Source organism: Nanorana parkeri, unplaced genomic scaffold (genome assembly GCF_000935625.1).
Source record: "Nanorana parkeri isolate BGI_ZX_2015 unplaced genomic scaffold, ASM93562v1 scaffold181, whole genome shotgun sequence".
In the NCBI taxonomy this organism is placed as follows: Eukaryota; Metazoa; Chordata; class Amphibia; order Anura; family Dicroglossidae; genus Nanorana; species Nanorana parkeri.
In genome coordinates this window covers 277,924-300,090 of record NW_017306449.1, presented here as the reverse complement: position 1 = coordinate 300,090, position 22,167 = coordinate 277,924, and the positions used below count along the sequence as shown (strand labels likewise).

General features: G+C 44.7%; 1 protein-coding gene and 1 long non-coding RNA gene across 2 annotated transcripts; one reads left to right on the top strand and one right to left on the bottom strand.

Moving 5' to 3' along the window:
• Positions 1-4,515: 4,515 nt before the first annotated feature.
• LOC108785858 lies at positions 4,516-4,939 on the bottom strand. Its single transcript, XR_001941155.1, has 2 exons — positions 4,734-4,939; positions 4,516-4,703 (listed from the first exon to the last, which is right to left on the bottom strand). It is a non-coding gene; the product is annotated as an uncharacterized LOC108785858 (long non-coding RNA).
• A 7,277-nt stretch (positions 4,940-12,216) lies between these two features.
• RPL23A (ribosomal protein L23a) lies at positions 12,217-18,128 on the top strand. The gene is made up of 5 exons (XM_018554998.1): positions 12,217-12,315; positions 14,730-14,910; positions 16,641-16,817; positions 17,013-17,082; positions 18,059-18,128. The coding sequence occupies exons 1-5, from the start codon at positions 12,291-12,293 to the stop codon at positions 18,071-18,073; spliced, it is 468 nt and encodes a 155-aa protein (XP_018410500.1). The 5' UTR covers positions 12,217-12,290; the 3' UTR covers positions 18,074-18,128.
• The last annotated feature ends 4,039 nt before the right edge of the window (positions 18,129-22,167 follow it).

Here is a 22,167-nt window from a genome sequence, read left to right as displayed (position 1 = left end):
CTGCAGAATCATCTGGTCCCCTGATCACTGGTCCTGATATCCTGTTGTACTTGTTCACACCAGCAGCCACACTCATCCGCACGTGTGGCCAGACAGTGCCGATGTGCTCGACCAAGATGCATCACACTGTTCCTTTTTTTTTGTTAGAACTTTATTGAAATGTCACAAGTGGCATTCCATTACCTTCTGTGGGCTCACCGCTTGTACCATGTCTCACTGTGGTATGTCTAAAAAAAGTACTGCATGTCATACCGGAATACTGCATGCAGGAACACGGCGGTGTGAACTGTTACCATCCATGACAAGGCAAGACAGCAAGCAGAGCCCAAACGCAGAAGGTGTGATGAAGCCCTAAGGGTGACTCCTTTCCCATGCAGGGTCTTATGGAGCCAGCCTTGTATGTGCTAGTAAGCTGTGTGTGTCTGCACAAACACACACTTATGGGGGAAGTCACCAGCACACCATAGAGAAGTGAAGACAATGTCTGTTTATTGACGCATATGGTCATTCATAAACGCAACGTTTCGGGGCCACACAGGGTCCCCTTCATCAGGTTTGAAATGACAATGTATCAAACAATGTCATTTCAAGTCTGTTGAAGAGGACCCTGTGTGGCCCAGAAACGTTGCATTTATGAATGACAATATGAGGCCATAAATAGACATCGTCTTCACTTCACTGTGGTTTGCTGGTGACTTACCTCATAGGTTCTGCCTCAAGTGGCACCATCCGCACCCATGATAATTTGGGATATCTGGTAAGGAGTGCAGCAGTATTTCTACATGTATCCATGCTCCTTAATCCACCCTTCTACAAGCTAGTAGATGGACAGTTGCTGGAGACTGTGCTCCCCTTGTGATCTTGTACTGGACAGGAAGCTTAGAGAAGTTAAGCTAAGAGAGTTGGAGCTATTTGTAAACATGATGACTGTAGGGCTCCATTCACAACTAGGTGACACCTATTACCCGCGTTTTACATTTGTACGTTAAGTCACGTTTTTGAGAGCAGATTTTGGCACATTCATGTGAATGGGAAAAACGCGTGCAAAAATTAGCAAAAAAAATAGCAACGCACGTTTTCTATTGTGTCTATGGGACAAAACTCGCTGAAATCTACCCCAAAGTAGCTCACAAATGTGAACGGGGGCCATAGAAATCAATAGGATTACTTGGGGGGAGCGTTTTATCGTGCTGCATCAGCTGCGACAATATGGCTAGGTGTGAATGGAAACTTAGTGTTTGGGCAAAAGTGTAAAGAAACAATTTGAGAGTTTAAAGTGACATTCAAGTGACAGCCCCCCCAAGCTGGTGTAAGGACTTACCTGATCTTCTTCTTTCCAGTAGTTTTCAGGGGTCCCTCCAGCGCTGGTGCTGGTCTTTGACCCAGCACTGACTGCTGCATTTTTTGTGTCCCACGGTGTCTGTGCGCATGCATGCTTCTGGCTGCATGCATTGACTTACACTTTGTCTCACCTCTTCTCCTGCCCCATCATCCTTCGCGGCCGCCCGAGAATGTTCAGAACTTCGGAGGGGAGCGAACGGCGGAGACACAGGTAAGTTTATACCTTTTTGGTAACAGTTTTTTTATGTTTTTGCATTTATCTACTGCTTGCTAGCAGTTGATATACACTATATCACCAAAAGTACTGGGACGCCTGCCTTTACACGCACATGAACTTTAATGGCATCCCAGTCTTAGTCCATAGGGTTGAATATTGAGTTGGCCCACCCTTTGCAGCTATAACAGCTTCAACTCTTCTGGGAAGGCGTCCACAAGGTTTAGGAGTGTGTCTATGGGAATGTTTGACCATTCTTCCAGCAGCGCACCTGTGAGGTCAGGTACTGATGTTGGACGAGAAGGCCGGGCTCGCAGTCTCCGCTCTAATTCATCCCACAACATATTGTGTTAAATCGGGTTCAGGTCAGGACTCTGTGCAAGCCAGTCAAGTTCCTCCACCTCAAACTCGCTCATCCATGTCTTTATGGAGCTTGCTTTGGGCATTGGTGCGCAGTCATGTTGGAAAAGGAAGGGGCCATCCCCAAACTGTTCCCACAAAGTTGGGAGCATGAAATTGTCCAAAATGTCTTGGTATGCTGATGCCTTAAGAGTTCCCTTCACTGGAACTAAGGGGCCAAGCCTAACCCCTGAAAAACAACCCCACACCATAATCCCCCCTCCACCAAAATTTACACTTGGCACAATTCAGGAAGGTGAGTACCGTTCTGCTGGCAACCGCCAAACCCAGACACGTCCATCGGATTGCCAGACAGAGAAGCGTGATTGGTCACTCCAGAGAACACGTCTCCACTTCTCTAGAGTCCAGTGGTGGCGCGCTTTACACCACTGCATCCGACGCTTTGCATTGCACTTGGTGATGTAAGGCTTGGATGCAGTTGCTGGGCCATGGAAACCCATTCCATGAAGCTCTCTACGCACTGCTGTTGTGCCAATCTGAAGGCCACACGAAGTTTGGAGGTCTGTAGCTATTGACTCTGCAGGCAGTTGGCGACTTCTGCATACTGTGTGCTTCAGCATGTCAGGGCCACAAATATAATGAAGTGGCCCCATGGATGTGGGTGGACAGTGTTAATGTTATATTGGACTGGTGATGAGTATGGCTCGAGTCTGGGTGACTGAGCTACTTTATGTTAACTCGTTTTAAAAGTTCATTCGTTTATATATTAGTGTTGTTGAATTTAAATAAAGAATTTATATTTTGCTTTTAACCCCAATAAAGCGCCGCGGCCAATATTTTCCACTCATATCGTTTGTATAGTTTTTATTTATTCTGTCATATATTTTAATGTATTTATAGGTTGTAGGTGCGGTGGGGTTCTACAATCCCATGCGCTGACCCCGCTCTGTCATTTTACATGGCCTACCACTTCGTGGCTGAGTTGCTGTTGTTCCCAGTCGCTTCCACTTTGTTATAATACCACTAACAGAAGACCGTGGAATATTTAGTAGCAAGGAAATTTCACGGAACACCTGAATCCAATGATTTTGAGGGATGTCCCAATACTTTTGGCAATATAGTGTATGTTAAAAAAAACAAGACTTTAATACTACTTAACACTAAGTTCCCTGAGTCTGATGAATACAGGTTGAGATGAAAAAAAGCTGTAAATTATATTGTAACCAAAGACAAAGTCCTGTTTTCACCTAAAGCGGGGAAGAAACACACAAGAAGTCTATTTATTTTACCCTCTACAGAGGAAACTTTGTGAAAGTTAGGAAAACTTTTCTTTCTCACCCAGGAAAACATGTTCTAGAACGAAGATCATCCCAATGTGAGCAGCAGAGCCAGATCATCCCCAAACAATGCTAGACAAAGCCTGGCCGGGGTGAAGTCTGCAGAACTGTGGCAGTAATATGAGAGCAGGAAATTCCAAGAGATGTGAAGCGCATCTAACACATGGAGAGGCAGCACCGCACTCCTCCAGTCTACTCAGTGTACAGCCGGCATGGCAACACATCAGACAACACAACAAGCATCATGACAGTGTGCAGACAACAACGGAGATCTAATACAACAATACAACATAAACCCAGCATCGGGGTACATTATAGACCCTGTGTGAATGTGCATGTATTCTTCTATAGAAAATTGCATATTGATGATCACATACATGCATCTTGGCTTTGATAAAACCTTGTTCTGCATGTCAGTGATCACATGTGAATAATGATAATCTTTGCTCCAGACACCATCTGCAGTGCCAGGCTTATCAGACATCTAATGATCGCAGGCTTACCTGTCATCTGCCTGTACAGAGGAGAAGGAGGAGGTATCACGATGGAGCCCACTCGGATCCAGCTCAGAGGAGAAGGAGAAAGAGGAGGCGGACCTGCAGCTGCTTCTTGTTACTCTGACTCAAATATCTCAGTCGCCTGGCAATTATTCCCGGGCTCTGATTCCTCCCCTGCTGCTGACTCTGTGGTCTGTGTTTAATGCTGGGGGTGTTTGCAGGGACTCATAAACCTCCTGGAAGCTGCTGGGAAGTCCCTGCATTGCCCCATGCTGGGTGCAGAGTGATCAGAGGTGGTAAGAAGGATAGAGAGTCAGTCCAGAATGAACCCCCCTCCCCCTTCTTATTCATCCCTCTATTAGACCTGTTACTTGTCACTGTGACACAGAACATCCACCCTCAGGCTACATGGAAAGAGTCTGCACATGGATTTCAACTAAATACAAACCAGATTTGCTGTTAGATGATGTCACGCAGAATGTTGGGTTTTCTAACTTTGTGTGACCTTTATTCGGAGGCGTCTTTAATATTAATTGGGCTCTGGGCAAGATTCTGCCCCCACAACCCTCCTGATTCCATCACCCCCCTCCCCCCTTCTCGACCCAGAACCCCGTATCCACCTACCTCCAAAAAGGAACTAAAAAAATATACACATTTAATTTCAATGTCCCCAACAGTCACCAGTATAGATCTCAGAGTCTCAGTGTACCCTACAGTCTCCAGTATAGGTCTCAATGCCCTCAGCAGGAACCAGAATAGATCTCAATGCCCCCAGCAGGCGCCAGTAGAGATCTCAATGTCCCCAGCAGGCACCAGTAGAGATCTCAATGTCCCCAGCAGGCACCAGTAGAGATTTCAATGCCCCCAGCAGTCACTAGTAGAGATCTCAATGTCCCCAGCAGGCACCAGTAGAGATCTCAATGTCCCCAGCAGTCACCGGTAGAGATTTAAATGCTCTCAGCAGGCACCAGTAGAGATCTAAACCCCCCAGCAGGCACCAGTAGAGATCCCAATGCCCCCAGCAGTCACCAGTATAGCAGGAACCACTGCAACAGGAGAAAGGGTTGGACGATGTCAGTGATGATCTCCCCACTGTCAAGGCCGCTCGTCTTCTGCCTGCCACTCCAGACTAAAAGGACAGCAGCTGTGGGCCCCTGTTAATTATGGGGTCCGGGGCAGTTGCCCCTTTTGCCCTGCGGTAAAGATGGCTCTGACTTTATTAATAGTCCAAGAAGAAGTTAGTAAATAGAGCCAAGTTCAAAAATCACATATCGTATGAATATCATGAAGATACAAGATTACCATAATGATAAAATTGTAGAACTTTGCTCACAATTATACATACATCAAGACCTGTACATTGTAGCCCAGCCTTTGCCAACCAGGGTTCCTCCAGAGGTTGCTAGAGGTTCCTTGAGTAGTGAGCAATTTTTGCCTTTCGGATAAGTAAACACTGTTACTTTTCAGCTATCTGTAAGGGGGACATAATTCCCATTAGCCACATATGTCCGCTTATCTCCTACGCTGTCCACCTTCAGGTGATCCTTGAAAACTCATCTATTTAGGGAAGCCATTTCCCCCCCTCAACATAATAACTGTCCTTTTACTTCTTCCACTAACTCAATCTAAACAAATATTATTATTATTATACCGCATTTATATAGCGCCAACGGGTTGCGCAGCGCTTTACAATATAAAGGAGACATTAGAATACAATTCAAGACAAGATGGTAAGGAGGGCCCTGCCCGTGATGGCTTACAATCTAAAAGGGAGGGGCAAGTGATACATGAGGAGGTAGCTGTGCGGGGATGAATTGTTTGAGAACGTGATGTTTGAGTGGCTGGTTTTGAGGTGGGATAGGCTTCCCTGAAGAGAAAAGTCTTTAGGGATTGCCTAAAGGCAGTCAGAGTGGGAGATAGACGGACAGGTTGGGGTAAGGGGTTCCAGAGGATGGGAGAGACTAGAGAAGTCCTGGAGGCGAGCATGGGAGGAGTTGATGACGGAGCTGGAAAGCAGGAGGTCTTTGGAAGAGCGGAGGGGATGGTTAGGGTGATACTTTGAGACAAGGTTTGAGATATAGCCGGGGGCAGAGTTGTGGATGGCTTTGTAAGTCATTATTAATATTTTAAATGTTATCCTTTTGGCGATTGGAAGCCAGTGAGGGGGGGTTATTTATTACCTTTGTATCACTTGCCCCTCTTACTAGATTGTAAGCTCTCATGAGCAGGGCCCTCCTAACCTTATTGTACTGAAATTCTATTGTAACTGTAATGTCTCCCCATTTTGTAAAGTGCTGCACAAACTGTTGGCGCTATATAAACCCTGTATAATAATAATAATAATATGTAATGAGCATTCTTCCCACTGACTATCAATATAATGATAGTCCAACCGCTCAGTGTCTGCAAACCCCCTCTGCCAATCCCTGCACTGGCTTCCACTCGCCCAAAGGATACAATTCAAAATATTAACAACCAGTTACAAAGCCATCCACAACTCCGCCCCCGGCTATATCTCAAACCTGGTCTCAAAGTATCACCCTAACCATCGGCTCCGCTCATCCCAAGACCTCCTCCCAAGTCATCTCCTCCCATGCTCGCCTCCAGGACTTCTCTAGAGTCTCTCTCATCCTCTGGAATTCTTTACCCCAACCTGTCCGTCTGTCGCCCACCTACATGACAGGTGTAGTTTTAAAAGCTTCCAAGAAAATTGGCAGGATTTTACAGAAAGAAAGAAAAAGGGAAGGAAGAGTTAAAAACTAGAGGGGCTTCTCTCAAGTATCTAGTGGCCACTGTAGACACTACAGTGAGATATTACAATGAGGTGAAAGCTCACGTGTGACAGGCCTGTACAGGGTGGCACCCTTTGCATCTGCATGTGTTGCACACAGCTAATATTGGTTATTGATCAATGTGTGATTAAGAAGCATTTTCATTGTAGGAACCAGTAAGGCCCCTATAATGTATCTCTTGGCTTGGGCTCTTGTAGCACAGCTGGAGGTCCCTTCAATATTTCAGATACTTCAATACTTGGCTGGTGAAATGTTTCTATTTTTTTCTTTGGCACACAATTAGCTTCTAAATTAACCAAACACAAACCTCTTACATTGTTAGCAGCTGAGTTTCTACCACAGTAAACACCAGTTAATAGATAACCAGTTTCACCAAGCAACATGATGGATTTATAGTCCGACCTGTTTACAGTAACCAAGAAGTGGATTTAAATAAATGACTTCATCTTGCGACTATGTGAATGAAAGAAATACTTTAAAAAACTTTTCTCAAGGTAATGAAATTCTAACTGTGAATATGAGGAGAAACCACATTCATTCCAAAATCAATTGTTAAAACCATAATTTGAACGACTCTCCTCAAGTCTTCAATAGCATTACTAATAACAGGGTTATTCACAAAAGGGTGAAGAGTTTGGAGAAGGCAGGAGAAGTGAACAATCTAGGACAACATAGCAGAACTGGAGAATGTTTCCAAATCAGCTATGTTGGCCTAGAGTGTTCACTTCTCCTGCCTCCTCCAAACTCTTCACCCTTTTGTGAACAGCCCTGTGAATGTTCTGACAAGATTATTTGTACGAACGTCCAAAATTGCATACCCAGCTTAGGGCCATGTTCACACCAGGGCGTTTCGGTCGTGCAGATTTTTCTGCGCTGAACCGCCTACATGAACATTCCCATACATTCCTATGGGGACTGTTCATGCAAGCACGCGGACCTGCGTGATCCGAATAGCTTGCCGCCAAAAATGCTGCCTGAGCTACTTTTGTTGCGCTGATCAGTGCATTTCCCATATAGATTTCAATGGAAACAAGCTGATTAGCGTGTTTTGGGGCATTTTGTAATTGAGTTTCAGCGCTGAAACGCAATTAGAATCGCCCAAAAACGCCATTTCAAAAATTGTGCGGAAACTGCACTGAACCACTGCCGCCCTGGTGTGAATGGGGCCTTAGGGTTGTGGTTATATCAAGTAATAATCAGGACAATACAAAAAATGAAAAAAAAAGGCCTCAGTCATGAAGGGGTTAAAAAAAACCCAATTAGAAGTTACAAATTTGTTGTATTTGATATAGCTTGTAGTTTGCTCATCCCGTACACCTACTCTAGTACATAGGGTAAGGTCCCTTTCACAGCAGTTTTTGAGGCGGACCCAATCAGATGCCCAATGTTAGTCTATGGGCAGCCATGTGTAACATAAGTCATGGTCACATCCGTTTACACCCAGTTACCCCGGACTCTGGCCAGGTCCGGAAAAACTAATGGAACAGTGTTCTGTTTCGAAAGACCTGATTATGCCGGATTGGGGGTAATCTGATGTAAATGAACACATGTCCTTTAACTTGTGATTCCCCATTGACCGACATTGGGTCCGGTAATTTCACAGCGGTGAAATCCGATTTGTACCGCTCCGATCAGGAGGGGATCCGTGCATAGATCCGCTCCTGATCAGCCCGTGTGAAAGCGGCCTAAGGGGAATGAGCTGCCTGCAGTGTACATACGTTGTACTTACCTAAAGCCCCAACGTATTTATATTATCACACAATGTACACATACAGTATATACTCCAAAGACATGCTGGACATGCAAAGACATGTCTTAGAGAGACATGCTCTCTAAGTTGGCCCTCTATGTATGCATGTGAGATAGGGACCTTAGATTGTAAGCTCCTTGAGGGCAGGGACTGATGTGAATATGCAACTATGTAAAGTGCTGCGTAAATTGTCGGCGCTATATAAATACCTGTAATAAATAAATAAAAATATACATTAACAGCTCTGATGTTGCTTGCAGTAAATGTAAATAATGAATGTAGTTGAAGTACAGTTACATCATCCGACTTTGTCTTGTTTTGAATGAATTTAGAGCCACAGGAGATGTGCCCTGGCAGCTTCACACAACCGTCTTATGAATACCTGTGCTGACTTGTTATATGTTGCCTTCTATGAAGATACAGTTACATTAATTATCCTGCCCATCATTTCCAAGTCCCACCTTGCTGTCCTCTTTATACCACTCCTTCCATCTCACTCCATATTATTATACACTATACAGGATTTATATAGCGCCAACAGTTTGCACAGCGCTTTACAAAACTGAGGGAGACAATACAGTTAACAATGCAATTTCAATATAGGAGGGCCAGGGGATACAAAAAGTAATAACTGTTTAGGATGATTTAATGGAAGAAGTGACAGGACGGTTTTAGGACCCTATTACTTCTCATCCTCAAATTCTGTAACTTCATTTTTCAGTCTATCCTTTCTAGTATTATCTTCCCTTGTTCAGTGCATACAGTCACAACACCAACACTCAACAAAACATCTTTGTACCTTTCAGCCCTCCTTTATCATGTCTTACCTTTCATCCAAAATCCAGGAATGACGTATGTACTACCTATCTGTTAATTTCCATAAGATCATCTTCATTCCCCTAGAAATTCCCAAAGCCAATGATCTACTGAGCACAACATTTCAATCAGCTTCCCCATTCTCATTCCTTTTGATTGACTGTACCTACAGCCATTGTTGAACATTTATTGCTACTCCAGACTCCTCCCTCTTTACACATCACAGTTTTTACACATTCTTGGATTTCTTTATATCTAGGACTAGGGATGCAGATACCGAGTATTTGGGCGACTACCAAATTCCTCCCATTCCTCTGACCAGAACTTCCGGTCAGAGGAATGGGAACATGGAGCCAGCTTCCAGTGCAATCAGGAAGCTGGGCTGCGAGTAATAACCCACCTTCGTGATTGGCTGGGAAGCCAGCACGATGCTTTTCGGCTAGGAAGCTGGTTTCCCGGCCTAGCACAACCAAGCCGGCCTGACAACATGGAGCCGGCTTCTTGGGCAATCATATTGCCTGGGAAGCCGGCTCCATATCAGCGAAAGCACCAGTATTGGTACTCGGTATCAACGAGTACCGAAAGCAAAGTATCGGTACTCGTAATCGATACCGAAAAAACGGTATCGGTGCATCCCTACCTAGGACAGTCAGTGTCTCACATTCCCACAATATCTTTATAAACACTAGAGATGCACAGATACCGATACTAGTATTGGTACCGATGCCAAGTATTTGGGCAAGTACTTGTACTCACCCAAATGCTCCCTATGCCTATCACGATACCGGAACTTCCGGTATTAGGAAGCCAGGCAGTGAGTCCTTACACGCTGCCCAGCTTCTTGATTGGTCGGGAAGCCGGCTCCATGCTCCTTCGTTACTTGGTTACTTGGTCACTCAGTCTGCAGTACCTCAAATTACTGCCAGTAACACTCCACAAACTTCAACTCCACAAGCTTTCTGCCTTGACGTTGTATTTAAATCAGATCTCCAGGATTATGAAAAGCTGGTTTTGGTCCAGGGGCTGGAATAAAGTACATATACTGATCCTCGATCCTGCAGCAGTCAGCGCTCACCTCTGTCCCCCTCCACACCAGCTGTGGTTTATCCCTCGGCATCTTCACATATAATGCAGGAGAATGGACATTGCATAGATGTGATGACGTCAGCGGGGCTTAGACCGCCAGGGGCCCGGGGGAGAAGAGACCGCAGGGACCAATCTAGTAGTCAGGCGGGATTGTGGATCAGGCAAGTATATTTTCTTTATTTGCACCCTTAGACCAAAATGAGCAGCTAATCCTTGCAGTGCAGGGGTTGTACCATTGCAAGGGTTAACTTTTATAAAATCCTGGTGTTCCTCTTTAATTGTGCCCTCTCATTTAGACCTCACGTTCATGCCCTTGTTGTGACACGGTGGCCTACATGCTACCTATATGCCAATATAGCTAAGGGGTGGCCATTTCATCTTCTCAAGAGGCCACATGAGAGACTGGGACTGTTGTGGTCGGCCGAGCCAATAGGCTGAAACTAATTTTTCTCAATATTCATTTGATAAAAGGCAGTAAATGATATGGTTTTGATAATGTGCCCATTAGAGTGTCCCCATTAGAGTGCCCCCCACATTGTGTCCCCCCATTAGAGTGCCCCCCTTATTGTGTCCACCCATTAGAGTGCCCCCATTAGAGTGCCCCCTACATTGTGTGTCCCCTTCATATTATTGTCCCCACATACCTTATTAGTAGGCCAGAGGCAGGAGCTGGCAAGTGGAGCAGGCTGCAGCAGAGGATGGAAATGTTATGAAGGGGATGGGAATGTTGTGAAGAAGAACACATTTGGCATCACTAGTTGCTAGGACCGCTGGCAGTCCTAGCAACCTGATGACTGCAGAGGAGGTGGGCACCTGATGTGATTAGTTGCTAGGATGCCAGTGGTCCTAGAGGAGGGGGTCTGCGCTGGAGTGGGGACGAGGGGAACACTCTGCATAGTCCTTGTGCTGTGGTGGTAGATGGGACTGGTAGTCATTGCTTATAAACAACTCCAGACCTGGATGATGTGGCTGTACGTGCAGAACCATACACAGCCGGGCTGAATTCATGAATCATGCATGAAGATTCACCCTGCAATTTAGAGCCCATTCCCACCAGGCTGGTTGCGGATCAGCGCAGTTACTGCGCTGATCCAAAATGGGAGGTTTTGGGAGTTTTGAATTACGTTTCAGCTCTGAAATGCAATTAAAAATGCCCAAAACTGTGCTGATTAGCGCAGTTCCATTGAAACCTGTATGGAAACTACAGTGATCAGTGCGGCAAAAATAGTGCAGGGAGCAGTTCGGGCAGGGGGGCGGTTCGGATCACATGGACCAACGCGGTCGCATGAACGGTCCCCATAGCAATGTATGGGATCGTTCATGTCGGCGGATCCGTGCAGCCGAATCTGCGCAGCTGAACCGCCCTGGTGTGAACGGGGTCTTAGCCACGAGGAGGGCGGATTGGGATTTGGGTAAGGTATATGTGACCATGCCTTATGTTACACCCTAAAAATGGAAGCAGTCTAGGACATGGAGTTAACGCTTAAAGTAAACCGCTGTATGAGCAACGCCCATCAATGAGGGAATTTATAAAAACTGGAGCAGACAGGATCTGGAGAAGTTGCTCGTGGCAACCAATCAGCTTCTCTTTTTCCTTTCCAAAGTTAAACTGAACACATTGAAAAAAGAAGCTGGTTGGTTGCCATGGGTAACAGCTCCAGATTCTGTAAGTTTTCAGTGTTTATAAATACAAAGTAAAGTTGTTGTTTTTTCTGTATAACCCGCATGTCATTTCGCAGGCTGTAACAGGCAGACAAAGATGCTGATTAGACTGAAAACTTAATTTACATTTGTGTCCTCTGAATTGCATTCCACACGTCATCAATAACACGCCGCGCTGACGTCATCAACACAACGCCGCGTGCTACCTTTATTCATTTCTTTTCACCAAACGTCCCTTGTCGAGGTAGGGGCGTATCTGAAAATCATACAACTCCTCCTCTTGCCCCAGGAAGCTGTAAAATGGAGCCACTCTAGTGCGCCGACTACAACTACCAACATGCACTGCGGAAACAACGCGAGTTCTCGCGAGAGGTAAACGTCAGCTGCCCGTGCTGATATTGCTTGGGAAACCCTTAGCTCTTCCTTTTCCCCAAGATGGCACCGAAAGCGAAGAAGGAAGGTGAGAGCTGCGGGTGGAACTTTGAGGATTCTACGCTCTATATGAGCGGGGATAAGGGTCCGTAGGGCCGCACATGGCAACCGGGTCTCCTCTGTGCTCACAGCAGGGTGACGTGCGGTGCTCTTACATGCATGGTGCCAGCTCAGGCCGCCTCGTGTGTAAGGAGCGCCGTGCGCGGCCTGCTGTGTGCATCCCCCTGGCCACTGATCCTGATGGCACATGCCGGCTGTGTTCACCCCTCTTGCTAGTGCTCCTGATGGTATGGTCCGGCCCCGGTACGCGTGATGTTATATAAGCGATCAAAGTATGACGGCCAGTGTGATTCCAGCTCATCAATGCTGATGTACCGGGGCCCGGAGTTGTACTGACAGGGGCCACATGTGTACAGGGGAGAGGCCTCTATTCCTCATGGTATGATCTCTGCATTGTTTATAGTAGAGAGGTGATGTCTGCTCATAGTAGATTGGGGTGGATGGCTACGCACGTGTCCAGTTGGCCATTATTTGAAGCAATTAAAGGATTAGTTTACCTTTGTACTAAAATGTAACTTCAGATTCACCATGTAATGTCGGGACATTCCCCATCAATTTATATCTAATCAGACAGCCCCCCACACACACACTACGTATTATTTAGATGTAAAGGTGGTTGTGCAATCAGATTGTCATAAGTATGGAGCCCTAATCTGTACCATCTACCACCATATCTGTAGTTCCTTCCTGATTTGGATCGTTCCGGTTGGTTCTGTTTGTAACTTGCATGATGAGCCTAATGGCCCATTCACAAAGGTCTGCATACTGTAAAAACCAGCCAGATCTCTGCCCCCAGTGACATGTTGAGTGCAGACAACCTGTACAAGTCAGGCTGCGTACACATTGCGAGTGTTTACAGATTTTTGGAGCATTTTTTTTAAAATCCAAAATGTTGTTTGTTTGTTTTTTCTCCCTGCAAAAAAACCCCAAAACAAAGTGCCAGTAGCAGTGAAGTCTGCACGGTATCAGGTAGGTAGTTTACTCTGAGAAGAGCTCAGGCTTAGAGACCCAGTCACTTTGCCGGTCACAGATATACCTGCATTTGCATGGCTCCCCCTCAGCACAATACCTTGATGGAAATCTGTCAAAACTGAAGCAGACAGAATCTGGAGATGTTGCCATGGAAACCTATCTTTTTTAGCAAAACCTTGTGACCCACCTGCTAACGCACTCTGTAGTGGCTGCCAGTGTCAACTGTAGCATTATGTCTCCTTGATCTTAACATGAGTACAATGGGGGGGAATTACCAATCCAGTAATCAAAACTGGAGCAGCTATGCATGGCAACCAATCGGCTTCTCTCATTTTCAAAGCTTAACTGAACAAAGTGTTAGGTTACTATGGGCAACTGCTCCAAATTCTGTCCAAGTTTTGATAAATCCCCCTTGTGGTTTTTGCTAATGGGGGAGCATGTGACCTTCCTGTGCTGTAGAACTCAGGCCTAGCAGCACATTGCTAGACACTAGCAGTCACATGACTGAGGTGGCATCATTGCCCCCTGAAAACTGACACTGGGGTATTTTGCAGAAGGGATGTGACCAAAGGAGCGATGAAGTGCTGAGATGATGGAAGATGAAGTTTTTACATCAGGGGTGGACAAATGAATATGGAATTCAGGGGCCAGTCTGTCCAATCCAGGAGACAGCAGGATTATTTTTTTTTTTTTAAGGAGCATTGGCTACCTGGCTCCAGGGATTTTCCCAGCCCTCTTTTACATGGTTAGAAATTCCCTTACTTCATGTCTCAGTATTTATAGGATCGAAAGTAGGAGCAAATCTGCCCACGGCTCAACCAAAGTTTTTTTTTTTTTTAAATATAAAAAATTTATAGAAACGCCACGAGAAATTTTTTACGTTCTAAGGGGCACAGCGACTGTAGCGCGTTGCATCTCACTGTGCTGAAAAAGAAAAAAAAATCCTGATGGCTCCTGGTAATCAAGGCTGGACAAATACCGGGATCCAGGTAGCCAATACTCCTTAAAAATGATGGCTGGTGACTTACGTTTTGAGGTTTTCTTTAGTTTTTAATGGAGCTGCACCTAAAAAAAAATAAATAAATCCTGATGGCTCCTGAATTCCATATTAATGTTGTTATAAGATATTAGTAGCGTTGTAATTTTCTGTGTGACATCCTATAGACATGTTCTGTAGATAAGGTGATCATCTACTCCTATACCCGGTGGCAGGCATCACCTGACCCTCCTATGGTTTTCAATGTCTTTCAATCTGACATAATGGTTTGAAATGGGCCAGATCTCTGTTCCAGCAATCTGTCTGTAAGGAAGCAAGCGTAAAATAATGAAATTGAAGTGCTTTGAGACACTGCTGTTGGATACTTGGATTTAAGTTTATTAATGTATCACATTGTGTTTTTGTTATACTAGCTGTCCCTGCCAAGACTGAAGCAAAGTCGAAGGCTCTCAAGGCTAAGAAGGCCGTACTAAAAGGTGTTCACAGTCACAAGAAGAAGAAGATCAGGACCACTCCTACATTCCGGAGACCCAAAACCTTGAGACTGAGGAGGCAACCCAAATACCCAAGGAAAAGTGCCCCCACAAGGAACAAGTATGTGTACTGTTAATATTTTGTTTGCATTTGTTGTTCAAAGAGCAGAGTCAGTTTACATTGTACCTGGAGCCCAAACTTTAGGTGTGGATGGTGGTGAGGGGATAAAACCCCTGTCAGATTTTCACCTGCTCCCATGGGGAGATTCACACTGTCTCTAGGCCTCATTCACGCTGAGATTTGGGATTCCTGCACCAGGGACCTATTCATTTCTGTGGTAGGAATCCTTTATCTCCTGTTTTAGATGTGGCCACTGTCACCCGTTGCATGACTTGAACGGGTCATTGTGTGTCCAGGGATGGTAATCAATTCCAAATCTCATTTAATCGTATCGCATATTACATGCGAATGGCCAGTAACAGATGTGGCCGCTGTCACCCGGTCATTAACTTGATCTGGTGACATCGGCCTCATCTAAACTTGACATTTAGGATTCCGGTCACAGGAATCCCAAAATGTAAAGTATGAATGTAGCATTATTGACTTGGTGACATTTTGTTAGAGACTGAAGGCCATGGGAAAGTCAAACATTAGTCACCAGAACAGGAATAGAGGGGTGATCTTCCTATGGGGGCATCTTGGAGTCACCAGAACAGGAATAGAGGGGCAATTAGATTTGATAGTTCTCTGGTCCTAATGAAGCGTGGACAGTGAATTCAGTGAAGCGTGGACAGTTTTGAATTCTTTGGTGGAGAATACGTTTTAAGGTTGCCACTCTCATCTTCCATCTGCGCTGAAGTTCTTTGGTACAGATGATGTTTTCAAAGCGATCAAAGACTGAGATTTCGTGATTGCAATTTTTTCTTACTGATGTACCAAAAGCCTCAGGAATCGAATAACTTTAAAGCCACTATCAAAAGACTTTTTTTTAAATAGTCATGTATACTTTATTTGGATCAGGAACTTTCCATAACTCATCAGAAGAGCTAACTGAAGAATTTATACTGTTAAGAGTTTCTTTATAAATACCTTGTTAGTGCTTTAATAGCAGTTTACTAAATTGTTTTCCTAAACACTACTTGAGACTTTGTATTGTATGGTGGGGTCCTGGTAGGCTGGGCCTGTAAGGTGGATGTCCAAGTCCCACGTGTCAGGGCACATAATGTTTCAGAGGTCAGGATATCGGGATTTTTAACCTGAAATAGATTTTATATTCATTTATATTGAAGGATAAAGCATTGCTGTTGGTATATAACTGAAGCTTAGAAACCAGGAAAAGGGGGAAGCAGTTGTTTGTGGGAATCATTGATTCTGCTCTCTGCCTTTGCTGCAGTTTGTGTACATGGGGGTGTATGCAGCTTAAATGACCGTTCTAGCACCTTGGGTTATGATGGAATCTGTCATTTTAGTTTCAGTTCGGTTCTGTCTGTGTTGGCCCAGCTGCTCCACCCCTCCCTACACAACCTTTTATGTAGCTGCTGTGGAAGGACTGAAGGGAAATGCTATAAAGTGCCACTTGAGTGAGCGCTGGTTGCTAATGTCACATCCAAGATGACACCACCATGCAGCAGTCTCGGAGCTTTTAGATGCCTATATAAGAGAGGCTTTTGCAGGTACATAACATGAATAAAATGCTTCAAATGCAGACATGATTTTTGTTGCAATGGTCAGGGCAACAGTCGTTTTGTGGGTAACCAGTTGTAGAAAGTTACATAATTTCAGTGCTCCAGTGACTGAACTTGTGTACACTGTTGTAGTGGACATGTCTAATATTTTATTCTTCATCTTAGGCTTGACCATTATGCCATCATTAAGTTCCCTCTGACCACTGAGTCTGCTATGAAGAAGATTGAGGACAATAACACTCTGGTTTTCATTGTTGATGTCAAAGCAAACAAGCACCAGATCAAACAAGCTGTAAAGAAGCTGTACGACATTGATGTAGCCAAAGTGAACACCCTCATCAGGTAAGCAGCGAGTCTTTCTACCAAGGCTGTAGACTTTCAAGCTTGGTCTTGACTTAAAATGCACATGATGGAAATCTTATTCTGGCTGACGTCTCTGATGTTTTCAAAGGAACCACTGATGCATATAGGTCATAAGCATGAAGGTTTGCAATATTATGAAAGACACGCAACATGAAGTTCTTGCTTGTTTTGCAGGCCAGACGGTGAGAAGAAGGCGTACGTTCGTCTTGCTCCCGATTATGATGCGCTCGATGTTGCTAACAAGGTAAAGTTCAAGTCTTGCCTATTTTCATGGTAACTGAGAAGTGACCTGGGATAGTAACAGTCGGTTATTTCTCTTGAGTCTTGCATGGGGCCAGCTACTTGTGTTACAAGAACATGTAGCAAGTACCCTTACGCTGTAGTTCTAATGTCTCTTGGGAGGATTTGTGCCTGCGGCCTCTCTTTATGTAGGGTGCAGGGCTTACAGGGATGGGGGTTCTATGCAGTTTGTACGTATTTTAAACTTCAGCATACTTGCTGCGTTAGCCTAGAATACTTGTGGAATGGTGGTTGGAGTAAGAGCTAAAACTACAAGCGTGATCTTATCTTTCAATGGCAGGAGACTAACCACCCTGACTGCAGCAGATTTTAGCAAAGGCCTACATCTGTAATTTTTTTCTTCCCCCACTGTGCAAATGATGAAAACATATATGATCTCTGAATACTTTGATGTGTTCAAAGGAACCACTGATGCACAGCAAGGTTGATATTATATTTAAGGGCACAGCATTTTCCAAATATTCTAGCAGCATTATGACTGGTTTATGAACAAGAAACTGTTCCAGATTAAGTTGTTGCAAAGAACTGTCTACTTTTAGATTGTGCATTGTCTATAGCCAATTATGTTTGGTAAACAGCTGTCACTGCTGTGTAGTGGGACGGTTTATGCTTGTGTGACTTCTGGTATCACTATTGCTTATCCTGCCAATGATTGGCTTGTATAGTAGCCAAGCAAAAACTGCAAGTTCCTGATATTGATAGTCTTATCATTCTATCGACTCATCTGCAGCATATAGATATCTAGATGCAGTTTTTGCTTGGCTACTATACAAGCCAATCATTGGCAGCATAAGCAATAGTGATATATCTATAGATCTATATATTTGTGCTGTGTAGATGTTTGGTTATCGGTTCCACCAGTTCTGATGCATTTTCTATGATGGCTTTCACTACTCTAATAAATCTCTCTTCTGTTACAGATTGGCATCATCTAAACCTGCTGGCACGTGTTCTGTACAGAAATAAACTCAATAAAAAATCCAATAAAAAACATTTTGTTGTGGGATTTTTTTGTTTGTTTTTATCAGATTTTAAAAAATTGCAGAGCTCGTCCTGTAAACCAATTCAGGCCAGATGCAAGTTGACAAAAAAGGGTTGCTTACAGTATATTCTTCAAAACGTGATGGTTTTTGTAGCCTCTGCCTTCCTCGTGTGTTTACCTATGGTACCATTTTGGTTCTTGCCTTGATGTAGCACACAATTAAAATGTGAGGAGAAATTTGAGTGGGGTTTTTTTCCCCCCTCCAAGCCCTCATTCACACAGGTAACGACCGGTCCGTGCTGTGTGCACGGCCGCATCGGGCAGCTCCCGGGAAGGACAGGTGCTGTGTTTTATACGCAGCAGCCTGTCCTCTATGGGAGTACGCCGCCCTATGCCCACCTGACCTGCGCGTTGGTGCATGTGTCCGTACTCGTGCGCTGACTGGATGGATTGTACAAATCACGCAGCACCTGTCCTTCTGTGAGCTGCCCGATACGGCTGTGCACGCAGGACGGATCTGTATGGGGTGGCCGATACCCATGTGAATGAGGGCTAAAAGTCTTAACTGTAGGTGGGTTTTACAAATGGAACAGTTGGCAAAAAATTTAAATGAGTTCCCTACAATAGAAGTTACTGTTCTCTCTGGCAGACTGTCTTCTACCACCATGCCGTTCCAACACTAGCCTCCATCACACTTCTGGGAGTGTCTGATGCCTTTGTCCCCTGCCTTTTGCTCTGGTTCCATCCTATTGCACTACAGGCACAGGATGAAGCCACAGCATGTGGCAGAGTAAGTCGTCTGACATTGAGGTGTCGAATGCCCAAGAGTCTGCTAGAGCAGGGGTAGGCAACCTTGGCTCTCCAGCTGTGCTGAAACTACAAATCCCATCATGCTTCCTTCTCTGGGAGGCATGCCTGTGGCTTGCAATGCCTTATGGGATTTGTAGTTTCAGCACAGCTGGAGAGCCAAGGTAGCCTACCCTGTGCTAAAGGCTGCAGTGATTGTAACAGTTACTCCAGAAAAGAATGGAAAATAAGAGAAATGGGGGTTGTGCTTGGGTGTAATCCCACTGGCCACAAAGTATGGCGACTTATCTGCTACTTCTGGTGGAGTCCCGTTTCTCATACCGATTGTGCTGTTTCATATAAAAGACATGCAGGACATAGAAACATAACTTTATTTAATTGTGCCATTCATATGGCCTATGTACTGTATGTCCATATTGTTTCCATCACTGGCTGTAATCCCTTACAACTGCAACCACAGTGTACTGCTATTAAATGTCTAATGCTGCAATTGCAAAGTACTGCTTTGTTAGTTCAATCTCTTTATTGAAATATATATCAATATTGAAACGGAAGATATGGGCAGATGACTTCAAAACATGGATTTTAATTAAAATCGACAGGGAAAGATGAATACAAATCGCAGTTTGCTGCATGCATTGAGGCACATTGCATTTGACAGCCCAATAAACCCCAAAACTAGGACCTGTATCCATGTATTTTAATGTAACACACAGAGCATATGCATCTATGCTGCACACTTTAATACAGATGGATGTGCGTTTACAACAGTGTACTGTACATGTGTGCGTTATGATGTGTGGTGTGAACTAGCCTCACTCCACCAGAACCTGGTGCTTTGCTAGTCAGGTGACCCAAATGTAGCACTATAATGGGAGGTGAAACTAAGTCCAAGAATCCAAGTTTTGAATGAATGGGGAATGAGCAAAGTGATAGGCTGGGGAGCACACATAGGATGTTCAGGGATTCCCAGGTAGCACTTAACACGTGGGTTAAAAAAAGATCTTTTAGCAAAAATGATCCATATGTTATTGGAAATGAATGTCAGAACAATACAGGGGCTATAATGCTCTTCCTGAAAATACTTGTTGCTTAAAGGAGAACTATGGGGTCAGTGTTTTCCCCCATAGTTCTCCTTAGGGTAACGGGAGGACACAAACTAGCGTCCTCCCTTTACCCTAAGCTCAGTATACTGCGAGCTGGAACTTAGACGTCGGGATCCGCCCAGCTGCGTGAGTGACAGCTGGTTCTGCCTATCTAGAGGCAGAGCCAGCTGTACCCGCCCCTCCCCCGTCCATTCCGCCAGTCAGCGCTGGAAGATCGGAGAGGGGAATCCAGCCCCTCCCCCTGTCACGGCAGAGAGCCGTGACAGGATCGAGAGGTGAGCGAACACATCCCGATCTACTGAGCTGACCTGTGACAGTGTCATTGTCACAGGTTGGCTAGAACTAATGAGGTGAGTGGAAATCACTCATCTCATAGTTCTCCTTTAACTGTAAAGGTGCCCATACACCTTACAATTTATCTGCAGATTTGCTGTGGTCAGATGGAAAGTGCAACAGATTGGCCCAGGTGGAGATTACTCCAAACACACAGTTAAGTGTAGATGGAGGAATCTGTTGCACCTTTTCCATCTGACCACAGAAAATCTGCAGATAATTGTAAGGTGTATGGGCACCTTTTATGCTGACTTTCTGCCTTAAACGCATCGCGGTCAATTCACTAAAGGCAGTTTGCAGGGAATGTTTGGTGAATGTGGTGAAATTTCACTTTGCGAAGACCACCCAATCATGTGCAAGGTTAATTTTAAAAAATTACTTTTGCTTGCACATGATTGGATGGTGGAAGTCGGCAGAGCCTTACCTCATTCACTAACCTAAGGATAAACTTCCCTTGCAGAGTGAACAGTCAATTTGCCTTTAGCAAATCAACCCCTTTGAGTCATGGACTGGGAACAAGAATGCAGATTATGAAATCAGTAAGAAAGTCCTTATCTGCATTTGTGATCTAAGCTTTTGACTCCATATACCGAAGCCATAAAATCAGCAACTATCCTTTTTTCAGTTGCAAAGGACAGCAATGACAATGTTTGTCTTATGACCGGTATGTTCACATAGGCCCTCTTCATCCCCCAACATTTTTTCATTGTTCTGTTGTCTGCAATGGCCATACAAATATCCTAAACAAACTTCAAGGGTTCCTACATGTTTTGTTACAAACTTTTGGAATTGCAATGATTTATTTTGAATGCCAAAAGAACACCGGCTACTTTTTGTAGCAACGCAAAACAAGGAGCGCATGTTTGTAGCCTGGGGGGGATTTCAAGTTGATGAGTATTTGTATAGAAAGGTTTATCTTTGTGCTCTGATGTTGCCACTTCAATTGCTGGGAGGTAAATACATAGAGGAATCACTTACAGGTATAGGGGTAATAGTTGTGTGCTAATGTTTGTATGCAAAATATTGCATGGCTCCAGCCACTGTCCTGAAATGAGGGATATTCCTCTTCTAGTATATGTGAAGGAGTGAGACCTGTGAATAACTTCTGTTTTAAGAAGTCTTTTCTGTGCTACGCACTGATTAGAGTGAGGGCTTTGTGATTTCTTAAGTCCCTTCTCACCATTACCTGTATGTTTATACTGTCCCATTGGGCCCCAAGGCCTACGCCATAGAAGCCATAGTTTTCATTAGGCATGTCCCGATACTAGTACTGGGTCCGATACAGGACATTTTCACAAGTACTTGTGAAAATGCCCCGATACATAGCGCTGATACCGGCGCTTTCATTTTTAGATCGCTTCAGGCTGCTCAGTTACCGTGCTTGTTGGGGTCCTCTGGGCAGCTAAACGAGGACCTCACAGAAGCTCCTCCCACAGTCCCCAAGAGACACCAGGCCACAAGAGCAACAGGGAATGACACTGCCACACATCGCCAACTACCTAAGGGCCCCAAGAGCAACGGGGGATGACCCTGCCGCACATCGCTGACTACCTAAGGACACTAAGGAAACTTACAGAGCTTGCTGTGGCTGTCATACGGGACGTGGTCATTAGCTGGTTTTCGGTATTCAGGGAAGTTGGACAGATTGGAAGAAGCAAGGGGGAAGTGTAAATCTATTTCTGCAGCGTACTGGTCCTGGAACTATACACTATGGATCATTTAACCGTTAAATGATCCATAGTACACAGCACACACTTCCAGTACATTGCAGAAATAGTTACAATTCCCCCCCCCCCCCCCA